This window comes from Micromys minutus, assembly GCF_963924665.1.
Source record: "Micromys minutus genome assembly, chromosome: 17".
In the NCBI taxonomy this organism is placed as follows: domain Eukaryota; kingdom Metazoa; phylum Chordata; class Mammalia; order Rodentia; family Muridae; genus Micromys; species Micromys minutus.
The window spans coordinates 29618399-29645834 of record NC_137952.1 but is presented as its reverse complement, the minus strand read 5'-3'; the positions used below and the strand labels follow the sequence as shown (position 1 = coordinate 29645834).

The 27436-nt window shown below is 48.9% G+C and overlaps 1 protein-coding gene across 1 annotated transcript; it reads left to right on the top strand.

Annotated features, from left to right (window-relative positions):
• Positions 1-214: 214 nt before the first annotated feature.
• On the top strand, positions 215-16620 carry DUOX2 (dual oxidase 2; the record flags this gene model as incomplete). The annotated part of the gene is made up of 33 exons (XM_080931751.1): positions 215-284; positions 562-651; positions 856-1020; positions 1509-1696; positions 1859-2060; positions 2220-2386; positions 3041-3101; positions 3206-3302; positions 3692-3782; positions 4524-4626; positions 4887-5050; positions 5628-5803; positions 6030-6148; positions 6459-6596; positions 6834-6947; positions 7097-7299; positions 7584-7769; positions 8017-8242; positions 8324-8417; positions 9885-10072; positions 10528-10597; positions 10943-11026; positions 11632-11810; positions 11983-12213; positions 12289-12388; positions 13005-13054; positions 13308-13435; positions 13669-13822; positions 14889-15121; positions 15308-15466; positions 15763-15918; positions 16009-16137; positions 16277-16620. 33 exons carry the CDS (start codon positions 215-217, stop codon positions 16397-16399), a joined length of 4638 nt encoding a protein of 1545 aa, XP_080787877.1. The 3' UTR covers positions 16400-16620.
• Positions 16621-27436: the final 10816 nt, after the last annotated feature.

Sequence of the window (27436 nt, the reverse complement as noted above, 5' to 3'; positions counted from 1 at the left end):
AGACAGTTCCGCTGCACTCCTGTCCGGGATGTTCATGTGGTTGAAATCAGCACTCACCCAGGGTTGGGGAAGTCTCAATACCTACCGGGTTGTCCCAGAAAGCACGTCATGAAGATGTGGGAGTTGTGTAATACCTCTATGCCCCTCTCCAGTACCAGCAGTGGGCGTGTGTGTCCTTCACACACTACCTCCCACCACCGGGATCAAGCACAGCATGCTTCCAACAAGCCCCAAGACACTAGTGCTCCTGGGCGCTCTGCTTACTGGACCCCTGGGTCCAGCAGGTAAGTAGTAGGGGGCCTCTTAGCTGAGAGGGGTCAGCCAGTGTTTATGTGGGTGTGGAAAGGTACAGGCGGACAGCACCTGGAAGCTGGAAGGGTTGATCTATCTCTTACTGGGCTGGTGAGATGGAAGACTTCTGACTGCCTCGGCCTGGCAAAAGGATTGGAAATGCAGTTCATTGGCAGGACTTAGCCGGCTGAGAAAGGAGGCTAAGCCAATTGAGTCATGGAGGGCTTTCTGGAAGGTTAATGCTAAGTGGAAGGCTCTCTGCTCCCACAGGTGGCCAGGACTCACCCTCACTGCCCTGGGAAGTGCAGCGTTACGACGGCTGGTTTAATAATCTGAAGTACCACCAGCGCTGTGCTGCAGGTAAATCCTGGGCTCTGCGCAGAGGAGGGCGTGCAGTTTGAATGTGGGGAGAGGAGCGAGGCAGCCAGCGGGAGAACGTTCTCACCACGTTCTTCTGCATTCCTGGGGGCGGGGGGGGGTATGTTTGAGAGCTAAGAAAGACCAGCTTTGGGACTTCTTGGGGACCCGGAGCCTTGATCCAGTTCAAGTTTCTGCACACCCCAGGCTCGCGACTGCGTCGCCTCGTACCTGCTAATTATGCTGACGGCGTTTATCAGGCTCTGGAGGAGCCGATACTGCCCAACCCTCGCCGGCTAAGCGATGCTGTCAGTAAGGGCAAAGCGGGGCTGGCCTCGGTCCACAACCGCACGGTGCTGGGCGTCTTCTTCGGTGAGTGTAGGGAGAGGAAACCAGGGTGGATCTGGAGCTTGCTGAGTGTCCAGGGAGAGGACGATTGTAACTGGCAGAAAAAGAACTTTTCCCAAGAACGGTTTCTTGCTATCATCTTTGAGAACTTGGGTGTGAATCGGGGGATCTTTCTCTTTCACCTCACTCCACACCAAGTACCACTGGGTCCCCAACTAGAACTCTCGGGGACTGATGCCCTGAGCTTTGGTCTCCTCAAGACTCTAATGACTGCCACACAGAGGTGAAGGAAGCTTGCTTTTCAAATCTTATTCCCACCTCAGCCCCGCAACGACGTTGCCTCTTGAGGAGGGATGCTACATTCCGTTCCCATATTACAAGATCAAGGCTCGCTGGGAATAAGCCTAAGAAACAGCCTTGATAACCCAGTGCCCTGATAATTCAGAGGTCTTGCTGGTTTTAAGGAGAGCAGGACTGGTCGGTTTGCCCAACTCTTTGCTCTCTTAACCCAGGTTACCACGTGCTCTCCGACCTGGTGAGTGTGGAAACGCCAGGTTGCCCCGCAGAGTTCCTCAACATTTACATCCCGCGTGGGGACCCGGTGTTCGACCCCGACAAGCGCGGGAACGTGGTGCTGCCCTTTCAGAGGAGCCGCTGGGACCCCAAGACTGGACAGAGCCCCAGCAACCCCAGGGACCTGGTGAGACCAGGCAGCCAAAGGCAGCAGGGCAGAGAGGCAGGAGGGGATCTGAGGCAGGATCCGCTGGAGGCCTGGGGTCTGGCTGGGAAGGCCGGGCAGTGTGGAGCTCTTGCCCATCAGCAGGCACCTGCCTGGCACTCCTGACCCTGCTCATCCCTGCAGACCAACCAGGTGACCGGCTGGCTAGATGGCAGCGCCATCTATGGCTCCTCTCACTCCTGGAGCGACACTCTGAGGAGCTTCTCTGGAGGACAGCTGGCTTCTGGGCCCGACCCCGCTTTCCCGCGGGACTCCCAGAATTCCCTGCTCATGTGGATGGCCCCGGACCCCGCCACGGGGCAGGGCGGGCCGCGGGGGCTGTATGGTGAGGCTGAGGGGTCCTGGCAGGAAGGGTAGGGTTGGAGGCCCCAGGCTGCTGCGGGGGGGGGGCATACTGGAGGAGTGGGGACTGCCTGTGTGTCTGCGCTCCCCTGGCTCAGGCTGTTGCCCATCCCCTTGTCCTGTTTCCCCCACGTGGATGCAGCCTTCGGGGCCCAGCGCGGGAACAGGGAGCCCTTTCTGCAGGCACTGGGCTTGTTGTGGTTTCGCTACCACAACCTGTGTGCCAGGAGGCTGGCGCAGGAGCACCCGCACTGGGGGGATGAGGAGCTGTTCCAGCATGCTCGCAAGAGGGTCATTGCCACCTACCAGGTGAGTCGTGCCGCCTGCCCAGTGTCCACCTGTGTGTAGGGTCCAGAGAGACTCTGCTCCCCTAGCAAAGCTTCCCTGGTCTTGGGCCCCTTTCCTGTGTGTCCCTTTCTAGGAGGGTCCTTCTTCAGGAGAGCTAATGTGTAGGAAAAACTACTGTCCATTAGAGAGAGGCAACAACGCTCTATGCCAGATAATTTTGGGTTCGACATTATGTAACATCCCTCTCCTCCGTAAATTCTTTGAAGAATCTAGCACTTGATTCTTATTTTTGTTGTTGTTATTGTTGTTTTTTGTTTTTGTTTTAATTCCTGTTCTCCCATGATATGTACAAGGTCCAGGGACTTTCTGCTCCCCCAGGGAAAGCTTCCCAGTCGGGGATAATGCCCCTACCCTAGGTGCGGCCCTTATTTCCAGAAGTGTTAATGGGACTATATATGTATACATGTATATATATATATATATATTTATATATTCATACAGATATATAGAAAATATGAAAGCCCCCTGCAAATGTTTATATGGATGATTTTGCTTGTGACTATTGTTTAGTTGCCTCCCCTCCCCCACAACTGGCCTTGCCTGGTCCTCATCTCTGCACCTAAGTCTTCCTCACAGGCTCAGCCCCGCCTCTCCTTTTCCTTCTCTAACCCTCAGAACATTGCTCTATACCAATGGTTACCCAGCTTCCTGCAAAAAACACCTCCAGAGTATTCCGGTAAGGAAGAGGGGTTCTGCAAGGTGGGGGACACCTAAGTAAAAGATTTATAGGTTAGAGTGTGTGATGCCAGGGTGAGAGGCAAGGCACCTGTCTTCATGCAGGGTACCACCCTTCCATGGACCCCAGCATCTCCCCAGAGTTCGTGGTGGCCTCTGAGCAGTTCCTCTCTACCATGGTGCCTCCTGGGGTCTACATGAGGTAAGGGGAAGGGTTGCTGGTTGGAGCTGCACAGTATTGGAGGTAGATGTTATCAGAGTGGACTTGGGGCTTGGGGCTTACATCCCTCCACAATTTCATCCAGAAGAGAGACAGAATTGTTGAGGGGGTGCAGAAGCAGAACCATGGGGTGGGAGGTTTGGGATCCATAGGAAATCTCCAGCTCTTACAGCAGAACTTCGGTTGCTGAGTATGGGGTGTGTCTGGCAGCAGGGGGGGGGCACCTTCTGATCTCTCACCATAGAGATCATTCTACCCTCAAAGCCAAGCCAATGCTTCACCCTTGTCCAGCCCTGAGAAACGCTCACCTCACTCACGACCTTAGCTTCTGCCCTGAATTCTCTCACTGTGATTTTGGCACCCTATTTCAGAAACTCCAGCTGCCATTTCCGGAAATTCCCAAAGGAAGGTTCGGACATCCCTCCGGCTCTCAGGGTCTGCAACAGCTACTGGATTCGGGAGGTCAGCATGAGATGGGGGTCAGAGAGTGGGGTGAGGGTGGGGTCAAATTCTCTTAGCATAAATGCTTGGAAAAGTAACAAGTTTGGCTCTTGAGCAGCAGTGCTCCAAGTAGGGAGTGAAAGGCAAAGAAAATGACCTGGGGAACACTGTTCGAGAGAGCTAGAAACGCCTGGGCAATGGGAATGCTCCCTACCTGCTTGGGAAGCTAAGGCAGGACTACTGCTGGAACTAAGATGTTCAGGCATTCTACCAAGATAGAGGGAGAAAAGGAAAGGAAGTAGAAGAAGGCAAGGGAGAGGGAGAGGGAGAAGAGAAGGAAAGTGGGGGGAGAGAGGGAGGGAGAGAGAAGGGGAGGGAGAGGGGGGAGAGGAGGAGGGAAAAGAAGAGAGGGGGAGGAAGAGAGGGAGGAAGAGAGGGAGGAAGAGAGGGAGGAAGAGGGGGAGGAGGGGAGAGGAGGAAGGATAGGAGCAAGAAGAGGGGGAGGGAGAGAGGAAGGGAGGGAGAAGGAGAGAAGTGAGAGACGGTGAGAGAGATCAAGCAAGAGAGTGAGCAATAGAGAGAGTAAGAGAGAGAGAAAGGCAGCAAAAGAGAGAGAGAGGGAGGAAGGGGGAAGGAGGGAGGGAGGGAGGGAGAGAGAGAGAGAGAGAGAGAGAGAGAGAGAGAGAGAGAGAACCTAGAACCTGTTTTTCTGAGGTACTACTGGTCCAGGGTCAAAACCTTGAGTGCAGTGTTTACTTCCAGAACCCCAATCTGAAGACTGCTCAGGATGTGGACCAGCTGCTGCTGGGAATGGCTTCCCAGATCTCAGAGCTGGAAGACAGGATAGTGATTGAAGACCTGAGAGGTGAGCTCAGAGGGTTGGGACATGCAGAGAAGGGAATTTCTGGTTGGTATCAAGAATTATCTTGAGTCTTAGAAAACATTTTTAGAAAAAAGTGCCCCTGACCACACACGGTGACATTGGCTCCACAGCAAATAAGGTCACTGATGTCACGTAGAGGAATGCTGGGACTCAGGCTGAGGAGAACTCTAGACTACTGGATATAAGGATGCAATGCATGGAGAGGGCTGGGGTGACTGACTCAAAGTCTGGTCTCTTTTCAGATTACTGGCCTGGCCCAGAGAGATTCTCTCGCACAGACTACGTAGCTAGCAGTATCCAACGTGGCCGAGATATGGGGCTGCCCAGTTACACCCAGGCTCTGCTAGCCTTAGGACTGATGCCTCCTAAGAACTGGAGTGATCTCAACCCCAAAGTGGAGCCCCAGGTTAATATAAATAATAATAATAATAATAATAATAATAATAATAACAACAACAACAACAACACAGTAACAGTGACGGTTAGGGTGGGGGAGATGGTTCAGTTGGTAACATGCTTGTCACAGAAGCATGGGGACCTGAATTTGGATATTCAGCACCCACATAAAAGTCTGAGATGGTTCTGTGATCCCAGTTTTGGGAGGCAGAGACAGGAGGACTCCTGACCCTTACTAGACAGCTAACCCAGCCAGTGATACCCACGCTTAGGGAGAGACCCTGTTTCAAGGAATAAGGTAGAGAATGATTGAAGAAGACCCTCCGTGCCAACCACTGTCTACATGCACACTTGCTTGTGTACGGAAACAGGCACCCACCCACCCACACACACACACACACAAATACATGTATACACAAGATAGTGGCAGCCAAAACTTTCTGTGGCTGCACTGTTCCAAATATCCCTGCACAGATGAACTCACTTGATCTATGTAAGAATCTATGAGGTTGATCAGCACTGCAGTTTTACGGATGACTTTGTGAGTAAGGTCACGTGCACGTTGGTTACCTCCCATGATGCTCCAGGTGCTAGAAGCCACAGCTGCTCTGTATGGCCAGGACCTGTCCCAGTTGGACCTTCTCCTGGGTGGACTCCTGGAGAGCTACGGGGACCCGGGACCTCTATTCAGCAACATCATTCTTGACCAGTTTGTGAGGCTCCGGGATGGAGATCGATACTGGTTTGAGAACACTAGGAATGGGTAAGGCATGGCTGGGCCCTGCTTAGGGCTTCACCTTGGTGTGGGACCACGGAAATTCTCTCTGGCCCTAGATAGCCCCCACAGGTCTGGATTCCAGGGGTCTACCATGCTTTCATCCACTCCAGTCTCTTTCTTCACATGAAGTCTTGGGCCTGAGGTCATTGGAGGACTGAAATCCTCGTCCCATCCCAGCAGTGACCTCCTCCCTCCCCCCTCCCCCTTTTAGACTATTCTCCAAGGAGGAGATTGCAGAAATCAGAAACACCACCTTGCGGGATGTACTGGTAGCTGTTTCCAATGTGGACCCCAGTGCCTTGCAGCCCAATGTTTTCTTCTGGCAGGAAGGTGAGTATCCTGGGAGAACAGGCAAGCAATGGTATGGGCAGAGTCGCCATGCTTTACAGGGAGCCATGTGCTTTTTTATGTGTCGGGCTGCTTCCTGCGCTATAGTCTGGGCTGGCCCAAGAGTTATACCAGCATTCGAGTGGGGTAGATGCTGAGAAATTAGATATGGAAGAGGTCTTTTGAGAGGAACAAGTTCCAGAGGCATAGGTTTGGGAATGGGAGAAGATATTTGGTTCTTCCTAAGATAGGGGATGAGGCTTACCCAAGGAGTAGGACTCTTGGACTCAGACTTCTGTGACTTGTCCCTCAGGTGCACCCTGCCCACAGCCTCAGCAACTCACAACTAAAGACTTGCCCCAGTGCGTGCCTGTTACTGTGATTGACTACTTTGAGGGCAGTGGTCCTGGCTATGGTATCACTATTGTGGCTGTCTGCTGCTTTCCACTAGGTAAGTGTTTTCGCTCTCCCCACCCCTCTCTTCTGACCTTCTCCTATCACACACTGACGGGGTCCATTCCCTCCACCACCCCCATTACAAGCTGGTTTTCAAGGCTAGCTCCTTTGCATAGCTTGAGCCAGGCTCAGGGAGCCCTGGGCAGCTAAGGAACTATACCTGAAGCTTCCTGTGAAGCTACGGGCAAAGGGTTCTTCTTCCCTCTCATTAGTCTCCTCTGGTCTCCTTCAGTGAGTCTGATTGTCGCTGGGGTGGTGGCTCATTTCCGGAACCAGGAACGCAAGATGCTACTAAAGAGAGGCAAAGAGAGTCTGAAGCAAGAGACTACCAGTGATGGAATACCAGGTGAGAAGCCTGTGGACAGGGAGGAGGGAAAGGGAGCCATGTCACAGGGTGGGATGAAAGCCCACTAGAACTACATGCTCAGATCAGACAATCGCATGGGCCCCCAAGACCTCTGCTGAGTCACCACGCCACAATTGTCCTTTCCTCAGCAACGGAGTGGCCGGGCCCCAAGGAGAAGAGCTATCCAGTCATTCTGCAGCTGCTTCCAGACAGGAGTCTGAAGGTCCTTGACAAGAGGCTCACTGTGCTCCGCACCATCCAACTGCGGCCCCCACAGCAGGTCAACCTCATCCTGTCCAGCAACCGTGGATGCCGCACCCTGCTGCTCAAGATCCCCAAGGAGTATGACCTGGTACAACTCATCCTGCCTCCCTCTGTGGGCTGTTTTCATACGTGTCCCCTCTCGTATGCGAGTCTTCTCAGCTCTGTGTTCTCAGCTACAGAGTTTACCCACGAAGGCGAATGCTAGAGATGGAGGTTCCTTTCAGGAGACCCCAGACTCACTTGACCCCTGAGGTCACTCTCTGGTCACAGCTTGGATGGTCATGGAAGAGACTTCTTCCCTCAGCCTGATGTTCTTTGAAGCAGGACTGGGTCAGAAAAGCCAGCTCCAGACATGACTTTTCTCCAATCTAGGTGCTGATGTTTACCTCTGAAGAAGACCGGGGTGCCTTAGTGCAACTGTTGCAAGACCTCTGCATCGGCTGCACTCCCGGCCTCCACATAGCTAAGATGGACGAGAAGGAGCTATTGAGAAAGGCTGTGACCAAGCAGCAGCGGGCAGGCATCTTGGAGATCTTCTTCAGACAGCTTTTTGCTCAGGTGCTCATGAATCAGACTTGGCACAGGAGATGGAGCCAACCTAATCTGAATAGATTCTCATGGGTGAATTAAGACTTTACACTGTAGGCTAGAGACAGACAGTCTAAGTTGGGTCCTTAGGCAACTCACATGTTCTTGTCTCTGTATTCCTTACCGCATTACCTAATGAACAGTGACTAAAACTGTGTCCATTGCATTGCCAAGAGGGGCCAGTGAGGTCATCTACATGACAGATTCTCTAATGCAGGTGCTGGACATCAATCAGGCCAATGCAGGGACTCTGCCCCTGGACTCATCCCAACAAGTACGAGAGGCTCTGACCTGTGAGCTAAGCAGAGCTGAGTTTGCGGACTCCCTAGGCCTCAAGCCCCAGGATATGTTTGTGGAGGCCATGTTTTGTCTGGCTGACAAGGATGGTAATGGTTACATATCCTTCCGAGAGTTCCTGGACATCCTGGTGGTCTTCATGAAAGGTGAGGTGGGGACTAGCGGAGCATCTGAGGAACCGTGAGTTTGTTAGCAAGGAGGTGACCTATATCACCTTTCTCTCTCAGGATCCTCAGAGGAAAAGTCCCGCTTAATGTTTACCATGTATGACCTGGATGGGAATGGCTTCCTCTCCAAGGATGAATTCTTCACCATGATGCGGTACGGGCTGGGCCTCTCCAATCCTGAAATATCTTAATGTTTTAAACAGAAAAGCAATTCAGGTCAGAGAAGGGGAGGCAAGGTGATTGAGTGGCCATCCGTGTTGAATGGCACACGCTGCATCCTGAATTCTCAAGACGACCAACTTCAAAACATCACCTAGGCACATCCCTGCCTTTAACAGGGTCTACTATCTAAAACTGCCACAAACATTGCTCTAGCTTTAAAATGTCAATAAAGATGAGCTGTGAGCACCCTCAACTTCTCATTCCCAGAACAGAGCAGCATAAGGCATAGTTCTTCATTTCTTCTTGAATCTGCCTTTTTTTTTTTTCATGCTGAGATTAACATGTAGGCATTTGGTACATAGTCCACTGGAAAAGACAAAGGGAATACGTGAGAGTAACTAGATGAAGCACAGCAGCCCAGATTCTTTTAAAGTGTCTTTATATTTTCCCACTGCTCTTAACATTCCCTTTCCCCGACAATCCCAACCAAGACCACCTTCTTCCTCTTCCTCTTCCTCTTCCTTCTTCCTCCTCCTCTTCTTTAAAAGTTTTATTTATTTATTTTTATCTTATGTACATTGGTGCTTTGCCTGCACGTATGTCTGTGTGAAGGTGTTGGATCCCCTGGAACTGGATTTACAGACAGTAGTGAGCCAGCATGTGGGTGCTAGGAACTGAACCTGGGTCCTCTGGAAGAGAAGCCAGTGCTCTTAACCACTGACCCATCTTTCCAGTTCCCAACATAGACTTCTAAAACAGTAAAAATGACTACAGCCAGTATCTCATCAGCAAGTCACTGCAGGTCCAGTCCTGGCTACGTTTTAGGAAATCAGGAGGTTCCATCAGCAATGGCAGCTCTCATTTTTTGAGCCTACAATAAAATGTGTGTCTTGCTTTGCCTCAATGGCGTGATGCTAAAACGCATGGTGATAGTGCTTGCTTGGCCTTGCACACACACTTGTTTTTGTTCCAGTGCACAGTGTAAGAAAAGTTACCATTGCAGTTGCCACTGTGGGTGCCATCAGACTTGGGCCTGAGAGGGTCCTCCACATGGCCTAGGATATTGGCATAAGGAGGCAGCTGCCATTTTAGCCACTCCCCTCCAACACTCTAGTGTCCTCTTTGGATGGTGAAAGTGGGATCTTAGAGGTGGGTGGGCTTCCAGAGAAGAGACTCCGCAACAAGCTCATCACAAGAGAGGGCCATGGTATATCCTGGACCCATCTCTGCAGCAAGAGTTATTCTTTCCCATCTGTTTCCATTTCTTGGGGTGGGGTTGGGGGGACATAGCTTTGCTAAGCTGTCAGGGTCCTTTGACATCTCATTGGCCTTAGTGTCACCTTCAGGCTGAATGACACTTCCCAGTGCCATTTCCCAGGTTGATGGTGACCACATTAGGTCATCTGGAGGCCTGACCTTGCTGGGTAACAGCTACTGTTTCTATAACCCTCTACTCTAGGTCCTTCATCGAGATCTCCAACAACTGCTTGTCTAAGGCTCAGCTGGCTGAGGTGGTAGAGTCCATGTTCCGGGAGTCGGGCTTCCAAGACAAGGAGGAGCTAACCTGGGAGGACTTCCATTTCATGCTGCGGGACTATGACAGTGACCTCCGATTCACACAGCTCTGTGTCAGAGGTGGGGCTGGAGGTATGTGAGTGTGGAAGACGAGGAGTCTGCAAAACAGAGCTTCCGGTAGACACAACACAAGTCTTAATGGCTTTCTTCCGAGTCCTTGGTGGTTAGTACTGAACTCAGCATGGATATTCAGAGACAAGTAGTATATTGTACGAAGTTGCTCATTAAGCCAAGAGATGTACCATGGGCATTGACTTGGGGGTGTATCTGGCCAGAGCAGAGGAGCTTGTTTTCTTTTTCACAAAGGACATGTAGAGTTCTATCTTCCAGAGGGTAGCCCTTGCTTTTTTGTGCACACTGTCTGCCCTGTGTACAGGGAAGAAAATAAGGCTGAAGTCCCAGATCTATGACTAAGTCACTTCTGAATGCTGAGCAGCCTTTCCATGTCCCAGGAGGAGAAGACAGTCTCCCACCCCACCCTCCACCTTTCCAGAGAAAGCGATCTGAGCTCCTGTTCTGTTTTCTAGGCACCGGGGACATCTTTAAACAAAACAGTGCCTGTCGGGTCTCATTCATCACTCGGACTCCTGGGAATAGGTGTGTGGGACGGGAGGGACTGGCTGGTCTCCTTGGCTAGATCCTTGGAGAATAACAAAGAAAGGAAGGAGAGTTAGCCTTGATATTTGCCTTGACAAGGTCAGTGTCCGTTTAGCTGCTCCCTGCAGCCTGAGTTGTTCAGGAGCTTGGCCTTTCTCCCTATTATTCCAGGCCCAAGTCACCCTAAGGACAGATGAGCAGATTGTAGCCACTCATCCTGCTTTGTCCTTTCCTGCTCTTGGGGTCCTTCCCTGCACTCCACCCCAACCTTGACATGGTGGTTCTCCTGGCTGCAACAATCAAAAGAAAACAGGTTTCAGGGCTTTTATTTGTCTGCTTTTTCAGTTCTTGCTTCCCGGAAATGGTACTCCCTGACACAGAAACCCCAGAGCAAGGAAGCGCCGGCCTAAAGAAGAGGCCTGGCAAAAGGTGAGTATTTCCTAGATTCCTGGATTTCCAGGGTTCTTGGAAAGAAGTCTCAGGATCTCTGAGCCCTGAGACACCACCTCAAGTCTCCTTCCACTCAGCACACATGATGCAGCGCTAGGAGCTCTCCATGAAACTGCTGTAGCTCCTGGGTCTCTTCCCCTATAGGGTGTACCATCAGGGAGGGACCCCACAGTCCTTAGCAGGAGAGACAGGACACTGGTGAGGAAGTGGCTCCTTGATCTACCCCCAGGGCCTCCCACTGGAGGACTGGACCGTCCAGTGACCTCAACTTTGCCCAGGCTCTAAACTCATCTTTAGGCAAGATGCTCAGAGCTCCGCCACCATGGCGGTAAGAGGCCTCCTGGCTTCTGTTGCCTTGGGTACAGAAATAGGCCAGTGTAGAGGGCAAAGAATGGGAGTGCAGAATGGGGGTGGGGGGAGGTGTCTGGAACAAGTAAGGATTGGGGTGAGGGTCAGGGAAGCAGGGGCTGCTTGTCTCCCTTCCACTGTTGTGACCCATCCTTCATGATCTTCACTTATGGGTTGGACTGAGGGAAGGCCAAGGAACCCCTTTCTCACCAATGCCCTGTCTATCACTGTTACAGGGTAATGGGGCCCTCTCCTCGGCTGTACACGGAGGCAGTGCAGGAGGAAATACAGAGGGGCTTCCTGGCCCAGAAGCTAAAGCAGTTCAAGCGATTTGTGGAAAACTACCGGCGCCATATTGTGTGTGTTACAATCTTCTCAGCCATCTGCATAGGCCTGTTTGCAGACCGTGCCTACTGTAAGAGTGCCAGGTTGTGGGCAGTGGGCAGGGAACATGCCATACCTCAGTGGGGAGTGAATGGCTGTCCTTCCCAGACCTCAGTGTCTGGACGGCAGAGCCCAGGCATTCTGACTCAGGCTCAGGATCCTGTCCTGCATGAGATGCTGATCTGACTCAACTCTGGCCCCAGACTATGGCTTTGCCTCCCCACCCACGGACATTGAAGAAACCACCTACGTGGGCATCATCCTGTCCCGAGGCACGGCGGCCAGCATCTCCTTCATGTTCTCTTACATCCTGCTCACCATGTGCCGCAACCTCATCACCTTCTTGCGGGAGACCTTCCTCAACCGCTACATTCCTTTCGATGCCGCTGTGGACTTCCACCGCTGGATCGCTATGGCTGCGGTTGTCCTTGCTGGTATGTGGCTCCTGAGATGGGGGTTGGGTGTAGTGTTGGTCCAAGTGAATGTCTCTGATGTGATGCCTCTTTCAGTTCTACACAGTGCTGGACACGCAGTCAATGTATACATCTTCTCAGTCAGTCCCCTCAGCCTGATGGCCTGCGTCTTCCCTAACGTCTTTGTGAATGATGGGTCAGTTCAAGGGGAGGCACCCCTAGGGTACTCTGGGTGGGCCTAAGGGTGGGAAAGAAATAGATGACCTCAGAAGCACAGCTTCTCATTGCATGAGGGCATAAAGCTGTCCCTCATGGAGAAGCTGAAAGATGACTGGTTTTCCTTTAGGAAGGAAAGGACCTTAGGAGATGACATCAGAGCCTCTTTCCTATTTGACACACAGTTTATTATCTCAGTTTGATATCTGCTCATTGGGCAAATATTACAAACCATGTGCTGAATGTTTTATTCAAGTACCAGAGACTGAGGCTGCTCCAGATGTGCACGGCCATTGAACACTTTTGCTATGCGCTTGATGTTGCTGAGCGTAGAACTCAAGTCCCTGCCCTCACGAATATCACAAAATAATGAACCAAGTACTCCAGGAGAGAGTGTGACATAGATTCGCAGGAAAGCTGTGGTGGGATCAGGAGTAGAACCGTGACAGTGAACACTGTGCTCCTTGGAAGAATCCCTTAGCCGTCTTTGTGGAGCTCTAGTAACCCCAGGAGTCGGGGGCAGCATCATGCTGTGGTGTGGGAGAGCAAAGCCCTCTCTGCCTCAGCCAGAGGCTCACTGTGCCATTACCCCACAGGTCCAAGCTTCCCCAAAAGTACTACTGGTGGTTCTTCGAGACAGTTCCAGGTAGGACGTGGAGCCATGTATGGGATCTGAGCATATCTCCTCTCTTTTCTTCTCTTCCTGAATACATACTGGTTCATAATAGCCACAGGCCCCTTTCTGACAGGCCAGCCCCACCCAGTTCCAGCCCCTACAGATATGCTGTTCTGAAGCCCTGAAGGAATAGTGTAGAAGGGTGTAGGGAGATGTCCTGTTGTGTTTTCAGCTCGGGATGAGGTTCTGAGGATACCCAGTGACCCTGTCCCCCTGTCCCCAGGTATGACAGGAGTACTCCTGCTCCTGGTCCTGGCCATCATGTATGTCTTCGCCTCCCACCACTTCCGCCGCCATAGTTTCCGGGGTTTCTGGCTGACCCACCACCTCTATGTTGTGCTTTATGCCCTGGTGAGTGCCTTCCCTGGGCAGCAGTGAACCTCGGCGTGGGACACTTGGGATGGAAAGGGAGGGTAAAGTAGGAAAGGTGGAGAGTTAGACCCAAGGACTGTGATCCTGAGCTCTGAGATCCCACCTTGGCATCTATGCCAGCCCATCAGAGCCAGTGCCTGGGTGGGCCATGCCAGACAAGAAGTCACTTGGAGCCTGGTAGGCAGTGCTCTACTAACTGGCCATGCTTCCAGATCATCATCCATGGCAGCTACACCCTCATCCAATTACCCACCTTCCACATCTACTTCCTGGTCCCCGCAATTATCTATGGAGGGGACAAGCTGGTGAGCCTGAGCCGGAAGAAGGTGGAGATCAGCGTGGTGAAGGCTGAGCTGCTGCCTTCAGGTAAGAAAGACCTGGTCTGACCCAGGCATGGAGATCCAGTCTGCTCCTCAGGCATGGCAGGGGCTTCTCAGGTTTACCTGACCCCCTACCTCTGACGTCCTCTTGAGGAACCCCGAACCCTGAACATTTTCTGATAGAAATAACATCCCCAGAAGGGCCATGCTTCGTTCCTCATGAGACTTGCAGACAAGGGGCTAGGGAGATAACTCGGCAGTTTAAGAGCACTTTCTGCTCTTTCAAAAGACCTGAGGTCAGTTGCCAGCACCCATGTCAGGCAGCTCAGAACCAGTTCCAGGGGATACAGTCTTCTGTCTTTCATAGGCACCTGCACTCACATGTGCATATACCTACACACGGACAAACATACATACACGTAATTAAGAATAAAGAGACCTGCAGACAGAAGCCATGCTGGGAGGAGGAAGGCTTCCAGTCTGGTTCACATCAGAGAGAGAAGCAAATAGTCCTGACAGCCAGATGGCTGTTGTGTCTGAATTGGCTGCTGTAGAGGTTTGTAGCACTATAGAGGGAGGCTGGCGGTGGTTTAGGTGTCATAACATCGTCTAGCCTCTAGGATTAACATTTCGAAGAATTCAAGTTTATTTCAGCTAAGATTGCACGAGGATCAAGTTAAAGTAGCCTTTCCTACTCTCCAAAAATTGTTTACCTCCTTTTTCAACAAATATAAGCAGTAAACCTGAGGCCCAGCTGCGGTCAGGCAACAAACACTATCCAACTAAAATTTGGTAACGAAATATGTTGCCTGCAAGACATGCAGATGGTTCGATGAGCTTCTGGTGATCTGAAGAGCCCTTCACCCTGTAGGCTGTGAGCCTGCACCCTCTGTGGGATCAGGCAGGAGAAAGAGAGACACTGGGCTGAAGCAGAGGTGGCCAACTCTTATGTTACCCAGGAAACAGAGGAGACCACTCTCAGCCCCAGCATACCACCTGCCTAGACCATGTGCCTGTGTGATACTCCGGGCCTCAGAAGCGTAAAGAACAAACAGCAGTCAGTCTTGGGGTACAATTTCTGATCTAGGCTCTTCTCTTTCTCTGACCCCTAGGGGTGACCCACCTGCAGTTCCAGCGGCCCAAGACTTTTGAGTACAAATCAGGGCAGTGGGTGCGAATCGCCTGTCTGGCTCTGGGTACCAATGAGTACCACCCCTTCACACTGACTTCTGCACCCCACGAGGACACACTCAGCTTGCACATCCGAGCTGTGGGACCTTGGACTACTCGCCTCAGGGAAATCTACTCACCCCCAGTGGGTGGCACCTGTGCCAGATACCCAAAGGTGCCCATCCCTGGGAATGACCAGGCTCCCTGTACCCTGACACTAGATGCCCCAGTATCTTTCATGATAAAGCTAGTCTGAAAGAGTACTGGGGTACTCTGTCCTCTACCTCTCTTAGTCTTCCCCATTTTTGGCCTCAGAGTTGGGGCAAGGCCTGGCCCATCTCACTTCTCTTTCTCTTGGCAGCTGTACCTCGATGGACCATTTGGAGAGGGCCACCAGGAATGGCATCAGTTTGAGGTGTCAGTGCTGGTAGGAGGGGGCATTGGAGTCACCCCATTTGCCTCCATCCTCAAAGACCTGGTCTTTAAATCGTCCGTGGGCAGCCAGATGCTCTGTAAGAAGGTGAACATCCTTTCTCCACTCCACATGGGAAATGTGTGGCAAATGGAGCCCTGGCATCACTGTAGTGCATTTCTGGCTTCCAACTGCAGGGTCTGTGGGGACCATTACACACAACATTTCAGATGCCAGATTTTGAGTGTGGATAGGAGAGTGGCCGGAAGGATCTCTGCTGGCCTTTGTCCATTAGAGGCTAAGACCAGAGCATCGCTCTACACAGGATATCTGAGGCTTCTTAGCATCGCAGACTGTAGGGAGCCAGACCTGAGCTGGCCCTGAGCCCCAGTGTGTGTCCTCAGATCTACTTCATCTGGGTGACAAGGACTCAGCGGCAGTTTGAGTGGCTGGCCGACATCATCCGGGAGGTGGAAGAGAATGACCGCCAGGACCTGGTGTCTGTGCACATCTATATTACTCAGCTGGCTGAGAAGTTTGACCTCAGGACCACCATGCTGGTAGGTCAGGGCCAGCCAGGCATGGCAGGCGGGCCACTCTCGGGGCCGAGGGTTGGACCTAGCAATGACCTTCCCCATTTCGTTCGCCAGTACATCTGTGAGAGGCACTTCCAGAAGGTGCTGAACAGGAGTTTGTTCACGGGCCTGCGCTCTGTCACCCACTTTGGCCGCCCTCCCTTTGAGCTCTTCTTCAACTCTCTGCAGGAAGTCCACCCCCAGGTGGGTTCATCCCCTCCCACCGTAGGATCCCATTTCATGTTCTCACCTTGGTCTGAATATTGCGGCGGGGCTGGAGGAGTTCACCTCCCTGGGCAATGGGCATTTCAAGGCTCCAAGGCACATGTTTCTCTATGGGCAGGTGCATAAGATTGGAGTCTTCAGCTGTGGTCCTCCAGGGATGACCAAGAATGTGGAGAAGTCCTGCCAGCTCATCAACAGGCAGGACCGGGCCCACTTCCTGCATCATTATGAGAACTTCTGAGCCCTGGTCCCTGTCCAGTCTGCTGCCCTCCGTTTTCACTCTTACTGTCATTTGAGACCACAACCAGGGAACTGGAGCCCCACCCGTCACAAAACTGCTGTATTGCTCTGGACTTTTCTTGGGGGAATCATTTAAGAAAAGCAGGACAATTTTCCCTGAGTTTGTCTTGGAAACCACATACCGAAAGCCTGCACAGCCCACCTGCCTCAATTCAGGCGCTGGGTCTTTTTCCCTCAGCTTCTGCCCCGCACCTTCCTGCTCTGAGAGGGCCCAAAGCTAATAAGGCTACCAGAGAACAGATACCCTGAGTTCCCAGTGCCATCCATTGCTGTCTTGACCCTTCAATGAAGCCTCCTATGAGCATGAAGATATTCCCTGGGCTCCAGGGTCAAGAAAGCTCTACCACACACCACAAACCTCTCAGCTCCCCTTTCTCAGAGGAAGCAGAACAGCTTTTCTGGTTTGTGCAATGAAGCCTCTTACCCTAGGGGGATTGCCACCCAATCGAAGTACAGAGATGTCATGGTCACCTCTATCCGAGAAGCCCCTTTTCCTTCTTTCCCTAGGATTTTACTAAAAAGCTGAGCTGTAACATATGTACAGTTGAGGTATCTTTGCATAAAGTGTATAAATCTTATAGTTCTAGTAGCTACCATTCTGGTCAAGATAGAAAGCATCTCAATATTCTAGTCGCCCCAGAAGCTTCACCAAGTGAATCTCCCTCACGTAAACACAGCCACTAATGTGACCTCTGTCACTGCAGTTTAGGTCATATAGGAATGCACTTTTGATCTCGGCCTCTTTCTTATCTCATGATGCTTTTGTGATTCATCTGTGACATTGTGTCTGTTGGTTCCCTTTTATTGCTAAGTAGCATTCTATTCCACAGATGTGTCTGCCTGTTTAGTCACTCTGCTGGTAGACAGTTGGGTTGTTTCTGGGTTTGGCTGATTGTAAATAAAGTTGCTATAAACATTCATAAGTCTCATCTTTTAGCAAATGCAACACACTCATTTCTCTGGGTAGGGCATTTGTCTAGGAGCTGAATTGCTGGGCTTTGATACTGTACTATATAGCTGGTAGAATTTGTAGCAAGGAGAGTTTCAGGCAAACTCAACATCCCTGAGCCAGGATCTTTTCCTTGGTGAGCTTATTCAGAAGCCAAATATTTCAATAGTGAAGCCTTCTCTGATGAAGCTGGACAAATAGGCCAGAGCCCAAGAGAGTTACCTACATTACCTATATTTACTCAGCTGCCTGTGAAGAAATTGTGAAGTGAGATAGCAGCGTGTCCCAGACAACTTATATAGATGGGAAGAAAACACACACACACACACACACACACACACACACACACAATATGTTTTACAATTACAGTGTGTTAAGTTTTGGTCTGTTTAATTTTTTAAGTCTCACTAAATGAGTTCTTTTTTAAAATAAATAAATAACTGAACATATCCAAGAACAGCATTACTGTGCCCTGGCCTCCTGGTATTCACCAAGTCATACAGTCCCCAGTCCTGGACTTCAGCCTCTTAGATGCCACAGCTTTCTTCTCATATCTGAACATCCATCAGCATGTTCCTGCTCTTTCTTTCAAAAATCGTTTCCTATCTTATCCTAACCCACTCACCCTCGCTAGACTGCCAAATGCTGTTAATATGGCGATCAGAATTCTCTCTAACATCCCCTCCTTCTCTTGCCCTTCTCCTCTCCATGCTGGGGAAGTGACAGTCTCACAAAGAGTCTGTGATCTTAAAGACGCTCACGCAGCTACTTTTTGCTCTGGTTCCAAGGCAAGGCTAAGTGCAGACAGAGAGTCATTCTGTCACGATTGAGAACATCCTGAGTAGCACCCAGCCTGCCTAGACTAATCCTGATGCCACAGCCAAGCACTAAGTGTTAGCCATCGACCTTTATGTGTCTTTGCTATTCTGTTAAATCCTGGGCAGATTTCCAGAAACCCAGAATGACTGAGTTAAAAGTCAAGGACTTAATTAAATGGATACAATGTCTCTAGCCAGACCCTAAATGGCTTTATCTGTCTGTGGCCTTTTGATAAACTCTTCTGAGGCAGTGGCTACAGGGAGGGATCCCACAGCTATTGGTCAGCGCTTACTCAGGTAGGGAAAATGAAGTCACTAATATCATGAGTGTGTGTGCAGAAGTCATACTCTGTAAACAAGGGGCACTGCGAAAATGTCCCAGAGAAAGAAGATGATACAGAGGAAATTTTTATAGGAACAGTATAAAAGAAAGCAATCTTTTTCTGCTCTGGATTTCCAATGTTGATCTCCTTCCCCAGAACCAATCCCATCCCAATGCTCCTGCCACTCCCCCCCCCCCCCCATACACACAAATAGGAAGGAGAATGAGCTGAAAGAGAGATAAAGAAGAAATACCAGGGAGGATGGAGGGTGAAGGGACCAAGGACAGAGAAGGTGAGGATTGGGGTGAGTTGGGAGGGAAAGGCTTTGGGGCGGCAGGAAGGTGGCTGATGAAGACAGGAGGTTCTGGGAGGTTCTAGAACTGAGTCTCTACTTAAGGAAGAATGCCTGAACTATTGCCTCTTTCCCCAACCTTTAAATGCAACTGAAAGAAGAGAGAGCTAACAAGATGTACCGTCCTGCCCAGCTCTCGGTACCAGCTTTTGAGGGCAAGGATCCAGTCCAGCTGAGTCGTACAATGAACAGTTCTTGAGACAAGCTGGGTTTACGTTCTATCCACGTAATTTTGAGTCAGTAAAGGGAACACTTGGTGTCTCAGCTTGCTCTAAAAGAATGGTAGTGTCTTTGAGTATTTTCTCCAGGGGATTTAGCAAGGTCCAATGAAACAAACCAACTTATTCTGTAGCTGTGGGCCCTGTTATATGTCTTAGACACAGGCCCAGCTCCAAGGGCATTTACATGGAAAAGGACACAAACAGCAAGCAATTTAGAGGGAGGAGATTTCAGCTTATAAAGCCTTTAGACACTATAAAGTAACAGTGAGAGACTAGAGGGAGGGGTCCTTAGATAAGATGAACAAGAAAGGCCCTATGAAGATGAGACCATTTTAACAACCTATGCAGACAGCTCTTGCTATGTGTCCAGTGCTCACCTACTCATGAGCTACAAAATATCATTATTCCCATTTTTAGCCGCAAAAAAAAAAAAAAAAAAAAAAAAAAAGAACCCGGAACCACAGAAAAGTTTAAATAAGCTCAGAGTTATGTAAGTGATTTGAATCCAGCAGGCTTAGGGAGAGACCATGCCCTTAGCGCTCTCCTTAGCCTCTCAAAACTGAGGGTCTACTCATAACAGATGTGAAATAAGATATTGACTGTCATCATTATTAATAATTGAGGCCAAGGGTTTGAAGGGTTTCCAAGAACTAGGGAGTAGGGCTGCGTGTGTTAAATGACTGATCCTCAGACCGACCTATCCTATCTGACACTCCTTTTCCATCTTCCAGGGTTCTTACTCTCTGTGTTGGACCAGAGTCTGGAGTGATTCTAGGGAGGAGACCTCCCTTGCCCTCTGAAGACTTCCCTCCACCCATTATTGAGAAGTCACTCCACCCTGGTCTGGCCTGAAATAAAAGTGACAAATTAAGCTTTCTGTCTCTCTGCCCCGGTCACAGGATGATATTGTAAGGTGCTGGGAATCTTCCCAGATGACTTATCAGGAATCCCTGGATAGTGAACTCTGGTAAACTATATCACGAAGTTGCTCTCTCCTCCCCTCCGAGAATGAGACACTAACTCCGGGTTTCTAGAAAGGCTTGCTGACAGATGCCTTCTGCTACTATCAAGCAGCCTAGGCTTTGTCTCTGATTTACTAATAGAATTAATTTGTGACCTAAGGGAGGTCACCTGAGTTCTTTGACCCCCAAATTTCTCATAGAGGAAAAGGAAGGAAAGGAATGAAGGAAGAAAGGAAAGAAGGAAGGAAGCAAAAATAAAGAATGAAAGAAAGAGGCGGGCAGGAGAGATGGCTCGGTGCATAAAGATGCCTAGCAGCAAGCCCGATTACCTGAGTTCAATCCCCAAAACCTGCATGACAGAAGGAGAGAAAAACTCTTCAAAGTTACCTCTGACTTACAGGTGCACACTATAGCATGCAATTTCCACCACACATATAGTTAAATAAACAACATGTCAAAACAAGGCAAACGAGACAGAAGAAATTAAGACGAGGGCCTCTCAAACCTAATGCTTTACTTCTCTCCACTCGAGGCCTCAAATGAACAGAAATCTGTTTCTGGAAAACAGTTTCCTTAGCCTCTCAGCCAAGGTTCAATGATCTCCACAGAGATTTGCCGTGTGTTACGTCTATACCTTATTAACATAATCTGCCTCCTCTTCTCCTCACAATAATGCATTGTAAGAGGCATTGCTATCCCCCCTTTAGTCAAGGAGTTAAATGAGGCTCGGAGTGTCAACTACCCACAGGCATCCAGCTAGTAACAGGCAGAATCAGAGTTTGAAACCAGACCTGATACCCCAGGGCCTTTGTCCTTTGTGCCCCCTGCTTCTAAAGGCATAGAAAGGGAAGGGGTGGTGTTTTTGTTATTTGCTTTCCAATGTTTCTGATGGCATTTATTGAACAACTGCTGTGCACACCTACTAGATTCCAAACACAAGACATTTTGAGCCCTTTACCATCTACACAGGGTTTAGGATACCTTCAGAAAGACGTGGCCTTGGGAGATAGAGCTAAAGGGGCCCCTAGATGGGCAGGAAGCTGAGTAGGGTTGAGTTTTCTAGGTAACTGGAATGTTCTCTCTTGGTGGGAGAGAAAGATAACAAAGAGCCCCTCTAAGGCAGGCCACAGACAGCTTTTCTGTTACTTACTCCCCTTGGGAACTCTAGAAGGCACATGTGGATGATTAGAAATCCCACAGCAAGAAGTTAAGCAAACTGTTTAATCAAGTGGAATAGTATACATCCATTATCAAGCAGACACCATTAGATAATTTCTCATATTCAGTAAGTCTGTCCAAACATCTACAGGGTCTTAAAATGTCCAAGCCTTCATTTCTACTAATTCCTGTAGTAAGAATTTTATCATGCTGGAGAGATGGCTCAGAGGTTAAGAGCACTGACTGCTCTTCCAGAGGTCCTGAGTTCAAATCCCAGCAACCACATGGTGGCTCACAACCATCTGTAACAAGATCTAATGCTCTCTTCTGGTGTGTCTGAGGACAGCTACAGTGTACTTGTGTATAATAAATAAACAAATCTTTAAAAACAAACCCAAACCCAAAGCCAAAGCCCAATGTGATGGTGCACACTTTAAAAAAAAATTTATCATGGGAAAATCTTTTTTAAATCTAGGTAAATATTAATAGGTGAAAATATACCAGAGTAGTAATAATGTCTAGACTGCATCCAAATGGATTTTAAAATCTTACTTGGTCATTCATCTGTTAGTTAGTGAGTGAGTGACTGAGTGAGTGAGTTAGTGAGTGAGTGAGTGAGTGAGTGAGTGAGTGAGTGAGTTAGTTAGTTAGTTAGTTAGTTAGTTAGTTAATTTGGTTGGTTTTTGAGACAGGGATCTCTGTATAACCCTCCTTGGTGATCCTGGGACTCACTCTGTAGACCAGGCTGGCCTTAAACTCACAGAGATCTGCCTGCTTCTGTCTCTCAAGTGCTAGGATTAAAGATATGCACTACCATTGCCCCCTTCAAATGAAAATTTAAAAATCAATGTTTCACTACCAAAAGGGGAAACTGGCTGGCAATACGGCTCACTTAGTAAAAGAGCTTGCCAAGGAAACCTAGCAACCCAAATCCAACCCCTGCAATGTACATAAAATGTCTGATGTTGCCTTCCTTCCTGGTGTGTGTGAAATCCCAGAACATCTATGGCAAGCTGGAAGCCAGGGGGAACTCTGAAGCTAGCTTGAAGCAAGCAGCAGAGCAAAAACAAGAGAAACTCAGACTCTAAGTGAAAAAACTTTTGACTTTCAGAAGTTGTCCTCTGACCTTCATGCCTGGTGTGGCGTTAGCATACAAACACATGCACACACACACACACACACACACACACACATACAGTCACATATAAACATACACAAACACATACATCTATACATGCGCACATATGCATACACATACACACATATATACATACATGCATAGCTGTATGCATACATATATACTACACTATACTATACATAGATGTAATTTTTAAAAGATTTATTTATTTATTATAAGTACATTGTAGCTGTCTTCAGACACACCAGAAGAGGGCATCAGATCTCATTACAGATGGTCGTGACCCACCATGTAGGTGCTGGGATTTGAACTCAGGACCTCTGGAAGAGCAGTCAGTGCTCTTAACCACTGAGCCATCTCTCCAGCCCTAGATGTAAATTTTAATGTGGTTATATCTCGGCTCTATATGTATCTATTTAAGTGCATATAAGTGATATCCATCACTTTAATGATCTCTTTAATCTCTTTAATGAGCATGCATTCTTAGCACACTCATTGAACACCCACTGCATGCCCTGCCCATTGTGCGCACTATGCACCATTATGTGTCTACGTGAGTCTTCTGGCACTAGGTGTTTGGATTTCCTCCACATCTTGATAATGTAGAGTCAGTGGATTTCCTTGCATGTAGATCTTTTTATTTAAGTGCAAATCTTCCTTTAGGATTCTTAAGGAATTGACTCTTGTGCCTGAGAACACTAACAGGGAGTGCTACCAGCATCCCGCATGCTCCCTCAGAGGTGCGTGGGAGATGCTTTCCTCTTTGCTCTCAGATAATGCTGGCAAATCAACAGACCTGCAGTTCCTCAGGGTTCCTCTGACTGTTCCTTCTCAGCTCAGTTTGATCTTTCCTCTTAAAAACTATCATCATCATCATCATCATCATCTCTCTCTCTCTCTCTCTCTCTCTCTCTCTCTCTGTGTGTGTGTGTGTGTGTATGTGTGTGGGTGTGTGTGTGTTCGTGTGTAGTGTGTGCGTAATGCCACAGAGATATACTTCAGGCTGTTAATAAAACAAAGGAAACTTCTGTGAGTCGGGGCAGGAGAGATGGCTCAGAGGTTAGGAGCACTGGCTGCTGCTCTTCTAGAGAATTCCCAACACCCAGTTTCTGGGTATCTGATATACTTTTCTGGGTTCCTCTGGCACCAAGCACTTAAGAGGTGCGTGGATACATGTGCAGGCAAAACATCTATACACATAACAAATTAAAAAAAACAAGAATGGAAACTTCTTGGGAAATGGTGGCCGAGGTGAAACATTTTATTTTCCAGCTTACTTAACATTCTATAACTAAGGGAAGTAAATAATTGGCAATGCCAAAAAACTTTCCATAGAAAGTCTAAACAGACCTGAAGGAGAAGAAACCAACACGAAAACAAGCCTGGTCTCCCTAGCACCTAATGGAAGGGAACAGGGGACAGGAGGACAGAACGGCTGAGACCATCATGGAGAACCGATAACTTCCCTGTGGTTGAGGAAATGGCCTCTGGGAACACCACCCTGCAGCTTAAATCCTGCTTGCTAACTTACTTTACTTGGGTTCCATTTCTGCTTGGAACCTCCATTCCCAGATGAGAGATGACAGCATCTGTGAGGCTCAGTGAATGTTCTGTCGTCTATGGCCTTTTCCTATCTATCTGCTTACCAATTCGGACCAAAAAAGTGTCCTGTCGCTGGATGGTTACTAAGACTGTGCGTGGACCTTCTAAGAACCTACAGTAAAATGTCTTTGGAAGTTATGTCTCAAGCCTTGGAAAAAGAGAATAATTTGAAGAAAATGGCCCATAATTTGGGAAAGGGAATTAGCAACTGAAAGTCAGAATGCCCACAGCATATCCCCCTTTGGAAGACTAGTTAAAAAATCAGAATGAGTTCTCTGACAGGGGTCCATGGTTGTTGGAGTTACTGGGGACAGTGGGGCATAGATGCAAAGATGTGGTCTGACTTGGGTTCAATTAAGACATAACCTTTGCATCAGTGGGAGCGGGATGCTGAGAGGAACCTAGGGAGGAAGCAGAGAGGTTCAACCACATTTCAGATAGGAGGGAGGCTGGTGGGTGGGATGTTAGAACCTTATGTCTCTATAACAAGATTTTCAAAAGGATAATTGCTAATAGACAGTAAGAGTGGTTGGTTGGGCTAAGCCTCGTCTGTAGAATGTTTGCCTACCACACAAGAGGCCCTGGATTTAGTGCATTCCTACACAAAAAGGGAAATGATTAGGAATCGTGGATTTTTTTTTTTTACTTCTGTCAAGTCTTTAAAAATATTGTTATATTCGTATGTTGTTAAAAGATGATGTCCTGGGTTTCAGCACCAATGTTAGGGGAAGGATGAAGAGAGTGGGAGGATATGGCCCATGGAGGTGCAGCGAGGCCTGGGGGTAAGGGAGATGTCTCTGGGGGGCCCATGTTGAGAATCCCTTCCCCCTGAGGGACCAGTATAGAATAGAGTTTATTCAGGTCATGGGGGAGTTAAGAGGGTAGTGGGGGGGGGGAGGAGTAGAGGCTAGCCATGAGCACATGAAAAGAGAGGAGGAAAGGGAAGGGGGGAGAGGTGAGGTAAGGGGGGAGAGCAAGGGAGGAAGAGCAAGAACAAGAGAGAGCAAGAGGAAGGAGAAAGTGGGGGGATAGGTAAGCAGCCCCTTTTATAGTGTCAGGTAACTGAGGCGGAGCATATCTGGCTGTTGCCAGGTAACTGAGGGGTGGGGTTTACAGAATCTTTTTTAAAAAAAGAAAAATTAGAGGCAATGGTGGAGCAGGAATAGGATCATTGTGATCTCTGACTGCTTCATGCTTGTTTTGGGGTGACATTTCTAGAGAATCTAGAAAAGTGTGAGTAGGGGTGTTTGTCCAGTCTTAGAGTTGGCTGTTCTCTTGTCCAGGGTCTGTGGAACCATCTGAGAATAGGTCAGAAGGAACAAGCCCAATAGAAGCATCTGTGTCTGCGAGAGAAGGCTGAAGCCTCTGTAGGTTGCTTCTCTGGAGCTGTTCTAGATGTAATGAGCGCCTGGACTTGACAAAATGCTGGAACACACGTATGTGTACATTATAGGTAGAGATTACGTACGTTTAGAAGAAAGAAAAAAATTACAGGAGTGGTCCTAATGCTGACACACATAAAATATGTACATGTGCATTTTGCCCGTGTATACTGTGTACCGTGTGTATGTCTGGTACCCACACAGGCCATGGATTTCCTGGGTTTGTGGCCTGAAGTTGTGGGTGGTTGTGAGGCATCGTGTGGTTGCTGGGAATAGAACCCAGATCCTCTGAAAGAGTAGCCAGTGCTTTAAGCCAGTAAACCATCTCTCCAGCCCCCCACTAAGCCTTTTTGTAGTTAAAAAACAGAAGAGATACATTCCAGCTCTCAGGAAACTGAGGCAGGAGGATTGAGAGTTTTAGGTCACCCTAGACCATACAGAAAGTCCCAATCTCATTAAACAGCTCTTTGAACTGTTGACTAAGGTGCTGTTTCTCTCTAAGCAAATTTAAAAGGACAAAGAAACCAAAGTCCTCTAGAGAACTTGCGGACAGCCTGCGGCATCCTCCCGGTAGAAACAGGTTTAAAAACAAAAGGTCAGTCAAAAGTCAGTGTGTTCTAGGGTATAGTGTTTGCCTAGCATTCAAGAAAGCCCCAGTTCCATCCTTACACTGAAGAACTCAGGTTCAAACTCACGATTCTCCAGCCGTTACCTGCCCCGTGTTGGGATTCACCGCTGTACTCAGCCTGATTATTTAATCTCCCCATGTCTCTATTTTCTCAGTTTCTAACCTGATTAGATGACAGTGACAGTCAAGTGAATTAACACAACTTTCACCCTCAAAGTGTCTGGCCCATCGCAGCCCCCTGCGATGCCTTAGTATCTCTTAACTCAGTGGTTTACAAACTTCCTAATGCTGTGACACTTTAATACAGTTAGTAGTTCCTGCTGTGGTGACCCCAACCATAAAATTATTTTTATTGCTACTTCATAACTGCAATTTTGTACTGTTATGGACCATAATGCAAACACTGATACACAGGTTTTATTATATATAAAACCCCTGAGAAAGGGTCATTGGACTCCCAAGGGGTCATAATGTACAGATTGAGAACTGCTTGCTGTCTTAAAAGTACTTCTTCCCCCCTCCCCCACCCCAGACACATATATAGCAGGGAAAAAGGAGAGCACACTCAGCCTCTGGTCCAGAATTGTTTGGGGTACCCACACTTCCCCTTAAAACAAAAGAGACCAGAGGAATCAGCTGGGCGCAGCCACTATCTTCATAGTAAGATCCCCAATCTTCCTTGAACCATGGTGTCTCTGGTGGGATTCTCGAATTGGTGGCTCTAGTTCAGGTGAGGTCTCCTCTTGCTATGTGACAGTGGCCTCTGCATCTGATCCTCCTGGGGTTCAGAGCTTCGCTTCTCCTTATCACTGTGAGTCACTAGACACTTCGCCTATTTCCTTAAGGAAGTCCAGCCATCCTGGGGTCAACAAGAGCAGAGCTGCTCAGAGGTGAGAGGTAGGGCTCTCTCTTATCCGGCTGCTGATATCTCCAGAGTGTGTTCTATGTATGCCAGGCACTGTGCTAGTCTCTAGGGGTGCCTTCACAGTGCAGAATGACCTTCAGAAGTGCCCGTCCAGAAAGGACCACCTGGGCCACCTGGTTCTATCTAGGGGCTTCTTTGAATGGTAGTCGGACAGAACAGGGAGAGGGTAAAAGAAAATCCCTGGGTTTCTCTCCTCCCTACTTCCTCCACATCCAGTGAGGCCTCTGTTGTCTGAGCATGGTTTTCATAAAAGAGCAGGGAATGCTGGGTCATTCTAGCAGGGAATGCTGGGTCATTCTAGCAGGGAATGCTAGGTCGTTGAAGCCAGGCCTTTCCCACCACCTTAGGTAGGTCTCATATATCTTTGAGCATCTTGTCAGAGTCAGAGGCTCAGAGCTGGAAGAAAAACAAATCCTGAGGGTTCGTTCACCCTGTTTCTTTAACAGGCAAGGACACAAATCTTGGTAAGACAAGGGAGAACACAGATAGACACTCAGTAAACACCATCATAGTGACAGGC